At 45.4% G+C, this 7,646-nt stretch overlaps 1 protein-coding gene across 1 annotated transcript in view; it reads left to right on the plus strand.

Annotated features, from left to right (window-relative positions):
- Nucleotides 1-461: 461 nt before the first annotated feature.
- LOC128702475 (serine/threonine-protein kinase Nek8-like) overlaps nt 462-7,646 on the plus strand; it is a 138,276-nt gene continuing 131,091 nt past the window's right edge. The window contains exons 1-2 of the mRNA XM_070098523.1: nt 462-485; nt 6,529-6,736. Of these exons, the coding sequence (XP_069954624.1) occupies nt 462-485; nt 6,529-6,736 (232 nt within the window). The remainder of the gene's footprint in view (nt 486-6,528; nt 6,737-7,646) is intronic.

Consider the following 7,646-nt stretch of genomic DNA (forward strand, 5'->3'; position numbering starts at 1 on the left):
GTTCCTGCATTTCTTGAGTTAGTTTGGTGATCGTTTGGTTCTGAATCATAAGGAGTTTAGCTATTTCTGGGTCAGTGTTGTGGTCACCCCAAGGTCTTTCTCCTTAAGTGAGTGTCAGTGGAACGCCTTCCATCTGAACAAAAGAAACTAATGGAAAAATAAATAAATAAAGAAATGACTAAGAAAAATAAGAATAATGATTTTTGAGGATTTTACTTAAAATTTAAATATAAAAAAATATGGCCTTCGGTTCTTGTAGTTGGGCAGGAGTAGGTAAGGCCCTGGATAGATCTTCTGATATTATTGATGTAGGTTATCCTGGGCGGATGGTGATAGTCCGATGTTTTGGAATCTCCTACCACTTGGATGGAGCACCACAAGTAGAACAGGTAAGGGCCAGTAGTAGTCCAATAATGTTAATAAGTCTCATTAAGTGCTCCTTTATCTGGCGTCTATCCTGGATGACCACACCAGGAACAGAGCTGGTAATAAGAAAAAATAAACTGGTTACCAATGGTCATGATAATATAACATTTAAGAATGGAAAAGAATGATAACTGCCAAAATCATTACTGGTAACCAGCAAACAAAAGAAAGGAACAAACAGTAATACTCCTGGTAGATCACCCTACCTGATTAGGAGAAGAGTGGAGGTGAAGTGACTCTCCAAACTTCAACCCACACCAGGTAAGGTCAATATTACCAGGAGTAGAAATTTGAATAAATCAGACACCAAGAACTAGTTTCGCCCCAGCCTGCCAGAGGGGGGGGGGGTGCGCGACGTAACTCGCTAATGGTTCCTGGTTGTCTGAACAACCTTAACCCCACTTATGCCTACTTTTCTCTCACAGTGAGGTTTGCAGTCTTTGGCCACTTAGCCTATACTCTGTCTGCGATCTTCTTTGCCCTTCTCCGATCTTCATGACTTTACATTTGGCAGGGTTGAATTCAAGAAGCCAGTTGTTGGACCAAGTGTCATCATGTCTTTCACATATACCAAAAATAGCACTGGTCCTAGGACCGACCCCTGTGGGACCCCGCTCGTCACAGGTGCCCACTGTGATACCTCATTCCATACCATGACTCGTTGTTGTCTCCCTGTCAGGTATTCTCTGATACATTGCAGTGCCCTTCCTGTTATGTGCCTGATCCTCTAGTTTCTGCACTAGTCGCTTGTGAGGAACTGTGTCGAAGGCCTTCTTGCAGTCCAAGGAAATGCAATCAGCTCACCCCTCTCTCTCGTGTCTTCTGTAACTTTATCATAAAACTCCAGAAGGTTTGTGACACAGAATTTGCCTTCCATGAATCCGTGCTGGTTGTTGTTTATAATCTTGTTCCGTTCCAGGTGCTCCACCACTCTCCTCCTGATAATCTTCTCCATGGCTTTGCATACTATACATGTCACTGACACTGGTCTGTAATTTAGTGCCTCTTTTCTGTCTCCTTTTTTAAAAATGGGAACTACATTTGCTGTCTTCCATACCTTAGGTAGTTGCCCAGTTTCAAGGGATGTGTTGAAGATTGTGGTTAATGGCACACACAGTATATCTGCTCCCTCCCTGAGGACCCATGGGGAGATGTCCAGTCCCATTGCCTTTGAGGTATCAAGGTCACTTAGCAGCTTCTTCACCTCCTCCTCAGTTCCGTGCATATCATCCAGCACTTGTTGGTCTATTCCCTGTTGGTGTCCCCCTCTGTCCTGTCTTCCTAGAGTCCTTCCTGTCTACTCTGTGAATACTTCCTTAAATCTCGTGTTGAGCTCCTCACATACCTCTTGATCGTTTCTTGTGAGTTCCCCATCTTTCCTCAGCCTGATCACCTGGTCTTTGATTGTTGTCTTTCTCCTAGTGTGGCTAAATAACAGTTTTGGGTCAGACTTGACTTTCGATGCTATGTCGTTCTCGTACTGTCACTGGGCCTCCCTCCTTATTTGTGCATATTCGTTTCTGGCTCTTCGACTGATCTCCTTGTTTTCCTGGGTCCTTTGCCTTCTATACCTCTTTCATTCTCTAATGCTCTTAGTTTTTGCCTCCCTGCACCTTCGGGTAAACCAAGGACTTGCTTTGGTCTTCCCATTGTTTCTGTTGCCCTTGGGAACAAACCTTTCCTCTGCCTCCTTGCATTTTGATGTTACATATTCCATCATTTCATTTACTGACTTTCCTACCATTTCTCTGTCGCACTGCGCCTCCCACAGGAAGTTCCTCATACCCGTGTAGTCCCCCTTTTGATAGTTTGGCTTTCCCCTTCGACTCCTGTTACCCTCTCCACTTGTAACTCTGCTATGTAATCAAAACTCAGGACTACGTGGTCACTAGCTCCGAGGGGCCTCTCATATATGATGTCATCAATGTCTGAGGTACTCAGGGTGAACACAAGGTCCAGTCTTGCTGGTTCATCCTCCCCTCTCTCTCTCTCTGGTAGTGTCCCTGATGTGTTGATGCATGAGGTTTTCCAGTACCACATCCATCATCTTGGCTCTCCATGTTTCGGGGCCCCCATGAGGCTCCAGGTTTTCCCAATCGATCTTCCTGTGGTTGAAATCACCCATAGCCAGAAACTTTGCTCTGCACGATTGAGCTCTTTGTGCCATCTCAGCCAGTGTGTCCACCATCACTCTGTTGCTCTCATCATATTCCTCTCTTGACCTGTAGTTCTGTGGTGGGTTATACATCACTGCAATGACTGCCTTATGTTCCCCAGATGGAATTGCACCTACTATGTAGTCCCTTTCTCTAATCTCGTCCATGCCTTCCATTTCCTCAAAACTCCATCGGTTTTTTATGAGCAGTGCAACCCCTCATCCCCTTCTGCTCCTTCTATCTTTCCTCAGGATCTGATATCCCGATGGGAAGACTGTGTCTGTTATTGTCTCAGTGAGTTTCGTTTCTGTGACTGCTATGATGTCTGGGGACTTCTCGTTGATTCTTTCTTGCCACTCCTCATATTTATTTGCTATTCCATCTGCGTTTGTTTACCACACCTTCAGCTTTTTGTCTATCACAGTGGACCTTGAAGAATATTGGGGTTGGGGGAGTGGGAGCCCTGAGGGGGCCTATGGGGGCTTGTGGTGTGGGTGGGGTTTGTGATGGGGTGGGTGAGGGCAGAGTGGCTGTAGGGAGCTGCTGTAGCAGTGGGGTTTATGATGTGGTGAGTGGGGGCAGAGGGAACAGTGTGTGGGTTTTGGTTGAGTTTGTTCAGCTGCATTGGGGTTGTCACGGTGTGGGTGGGATTTGTGGGGGGGGGCAGAGTGCCCATATGGGGCTGCTGTAGGGGTGGGGTTTGTGATGGAGGGGGCGGCGGAGGAAACAGTGTGCGGGTTTTGGCCGAGATTATTCAGTTGCTTCGGGGTTGTTGTGGTTGGAGTTCATCTGCCAGTGTCTCTGTAGGGTGTATTTGTCCTTCCACCTGAGTCTGGGTTCTGCTTGTCTTCATCAATGCATCCCTTTCCTCCTTTCGTCTTTGTACCCTCTCTCTCAGTATCGTCCTTTCCTGCTGTGTTCTGTCGCGATCTAGGTACTCTCTCTGGTACTCTGGTTTGTCCTTCAGTCCTGCTTTCTCCTGCAGGACCCTGGTTCGAGCTGATTCTGCCTTGAAGATTACTTTGACAGGCCATCTACTTCCACCCACAAACCACCCAATTCTCCGAAAATTTGCCACCTGGATCGTGTCTCCCTCACCTATTGCTTTCATGATATCTTCGATCGCTTTCTTCTCCCCCTGGTTTCTTTCGTTGTAGGTTTCCCCTTCGACTTCTTAGAGCCCGTAGACAAACACTGACCTCTCCCTCTTCTCCTCCCACTGTATCTCTCTTTGCATCCTCTTTCCATTGAAACGTTCCTGCCTTCAACTTCTGCCCTTGCTGCAGCCCCTATGCTCCGTGGACTGTCTTCCCTGCCCAGCTGTTCCCTGCCACTGTAGTTGACCTGTTGCCCTTGGGAACAAATCTTTCCTCTGCCTCCTTGCATTTTGTTGTTACGTATTCCATCATTTCGTTTACTGACTTTCCCATCAATTATCTGTCCCACTGAACCTCCTGCAGGAAGTTCCTCATACCTGTGTAGTCCCCCCTTTTATAATTTGGCTTTTCCCATTCAACTCCTGTTACCCTCTCCATCAGTAGCTCTACTATGTATTCAAAGTACAGAACCACGTGATCACTAGCTCCAAAGGGCCTCTCATATGTGATGTCTTCAATATCTTAACTGCTCAGTGTGAACACGAGGGCCAGTCTTGCTGGTTCATCCTCCCCCCTCTCTCTCTGGTAGTGTCCTTAACATGTTGATGAATGAGGTTTTCCAGTACCACATCCATCATCTTGGCTCTCCATGTTTCGGGACCCCTGTGTGGCTCCAGGTTTTCCCAGTCGATCTCTCTGTGGTTGAAATCGCCCATAACCGGTAACTTTGCTCTGCTCGAGTGAGTTCTTCTTGCCACCTCAGCCAGTGTGTCCACCATTGCTCTGTTGCTCTCTTCATATTCCTCCCTTAGCCTTCTGCAGTTCTGTGGTGGATTATACATCACTGCAATGACTACCTTATGTTCCCAAGACTGAAGTGTACCTACTGTGTAATCCCTTTCTCCAATCTCGTCCATGCCTTCCATTTCCTCAAATCTCCATCGGTTTTTTACAAGCAGTGCAACCCCTCCTCCACCTCTGCTCCTTCTGTCTTTCCTCAGGATCTGATATCCTGGTGGGAAGATTGCGTCTGTTATTGTCTCAGTGAGTTTCGTTTCTGTGACTGCTATGATGTCTGGGGACTTCTCATTGATTCTTTCATGCCGCTCCTCATATTTATTCGTTATTCCATTCGCATTCATGTACCAAACCTTGAGCTTCTTTTCTAAAACTGTGATCCTGGGAGAAGATTGGGGTTGGGGGGAGCAGGAGGTCTGGTGGGGGCCTATGGGGGGTTGCAGTGGGGCTGGAGATGGGGCAGAGTTCCCATAGGGGGTTGCTGTAGGAGTGGGGTTTGTGGTGTGTGGGGTGGTGACAGAGGGATCAGTGTGTGAGTGTCAGTATAGATTGCTCAATTGCCTTGGGGTTGTTGAGGTTGGAGTCCTTCTGCAGGTGTTTCTGGAGGGTGTGTTTGCCCTTCCACCTGTGTCTGGGTTCTTCTGCTCATCTTTGTCATTTCCTCTCGGTCCTCTTTTCGTTTTTGTACTCTCTCTTTCAGTATCATCCTTTCCTCTTGTGTTCTGTCTCGATTGAGGTACACATTCTGGTACCCCGTTTTGTCACATAGTCCTGCTTTCTCCTGCAGGATCATGGTTCGAATTTATTCTGCGCGCGCGCGCGCGCGCGCGCGTGTGTGTGTGTGTGTGTGTGTGTGTGTGTGTGTGTGTGTGTGTGTGTGTGTGTGCGTGTGTGTGTGCGTGTGTGTGTGTGTTGTGTGGGGGGGATTCATTTTGAGCAACATTATATCCACAATAAATATTCCCAAGTGTAACACAAGTGTAAGACAAGTGTAACACAATTGTAACACAAGTGTAACACAAGTGTAACACAAAGTGTAACACAAGTGTAACACAAGTGTAACACAGTGTAAGACAAGTGTAACAAAGTGTAACACAAGTGTAACACAAAGCATAACACAAAGTGTAACACAAGTGTAACACAAGTGTAACACAAAGTATAACACAAAGTGTAACACAAGTGTAACACAAGTTTAACACAAGTTTAACACAAAGCGTAACACAAGTGTAACACAAAGTGTAACACAAGTGTAACACAAAGCATAACACAAAGTGTAACACAAGTGTAACACAAGTGTAACACAAAGTATAACACAAAGTGTAACACAAGTGTAACACAAGTTTAACACAAGTTTAACACAAAGTGTAACACAAAGTGTAACACAAGTGTAACACAAGTGTAACACAAGTGTAACACAAAGTGTAACACAAAGTGTAACACAAAGTGTAACACAAAGTGTAACACAAGTGTAACACAAAGTGTAACACAAGTGTAACACAAAGTGTAACACAAGTGTAACACAAGTGTAACACAAGTGTAACACAAAGTGTAACACAAGTGTAACACAAGTGTAACACAAGTGTAACACAAGTGTAACACAAGTGTAACACAAAGTGTAACACAAGTGTAACACAAGTGTAACACAAGTATATCATTCTTGGGTTTACTAACCAGTATACACCACAACTTCATATCGTCTTTAAAGGAAGTTATTGTCTTGATGCTTGTGAAGTTGTTGGTCAGGAAAGTTATAGTGACTCTGCCAGCATTCACAGTGTATATATACACTGACAGTATATTACTCTCAGTATATATATACACTGAGAGGTGTATATTGTAAATTTTAGGGATAAAAGCACTCTGGTGGTGCAGCATTAATGACCATAGTGTAGTTGATACACTTTAAAGTTTACTAAACATTAATCAGTCTCCATTCTCGGGGGAAATTCATTTTTTTATTTGATAGTAATGATTCATAGTAAATAAAATGATTTATATTTATATTCCTTAAGTCTTTTGAGTTCCTGTAATCATTGAACCTGGTGTTTTAGGTCACTGTGAGTCTGTGTAAGGATCTAGAGGGGTCAGAGGTGGAGGTGGTGAAGTGGGGTAACGAGGGGTCGACGCCCCTCACCCTGGGAGAACTCTACTTTGACCTGAAGAAACTGAAGGATGCTCTCAAGACTGCTGGTAACGGCGCTAAGAAGAGAGTCAAGGACCTCGACCATGACTACGAGAAGATCAGACTGGTGGGCAAAGGTGAGGCTGGATCACACACACATACACACACACACACACTAAGGAGCTAAGACTTCACTCCTGCAACCACAAATAGGTGAGTACACACACACACACACACACACATAGTTTTAAGTAAGGAGACAGAAACGAGGCACTAAACTACAGACCAGTGTCACTGACGTGTATAATATGCAAAGTCATGGAGAGAATTATCAGGAGGAGAGTAGTGGAACACCTGGAATGGAACAAGATTGTAAAGGACAACCAGCACGGATTCATGGACGGCAAATCCTGTGTCACAAACCTTCTGGAGTTTTATGACAAGGTAACAGAAGTAAGACACGAAAGAGAGGGGTGGGTTGATTGCATTTTCCTGGACTGCAGGAAGGCCTTCAACACGGGTCATCACAAGAGATTAGTGCAGAAGCTGGAGGATCAAGTGCATATAACAGTAAGGGCATTGCAATGGATCAGAGAATACCTGAGGGGGAGCAACAACGAGTCATGGTACATGATGAGGTATCACACTGGGCGCCTGTGACGAGCGGGGTCCCACAGGGGTCAGTCCTAGGACCAGTGCTATTTTTGGTATATGTGAACGACGTGATGGAAGGGTTAGACTCAGAAGTGTCCCTGTTCGCAGATGATGTGAAGTTAATGAGAAGAATTAAATCAGATGAGAATCAGGCAGGACTTCAAAGAGACCTGGACAGACTGAAGACGTGGTCCAGCAACTGGCTTCTCGAATTTAACCAAGCCAAATGCAAAATAATGAAGATTGGGGAAGGGCAAAGAAGACAGCAGACAGAGTATAGGCTAGGTGGCCAAAGAATGCAAACCTCACTCAAGGAGAAAGATCTTGGGGCGAGCATAACACCGAGCACATCTGAAGCACACATCAACCAGATAACTGATACAGCATATGGGC

This window comes from Cherax quadricarinatus, chromosome 62 (assembly GCF_038502225.1).
Source record: "Cherax quadricarinatus isolate ZL_2023a chromosome 62, ASM3850222v1, whole genome shotgun sequence".
Taxonomy (NCBI): Eukaryota; Metazoa; Arthropoda; class Malacostraca; order Decapoda; family Parastacidae; genus Cherax; species Cherax quadricarinatus.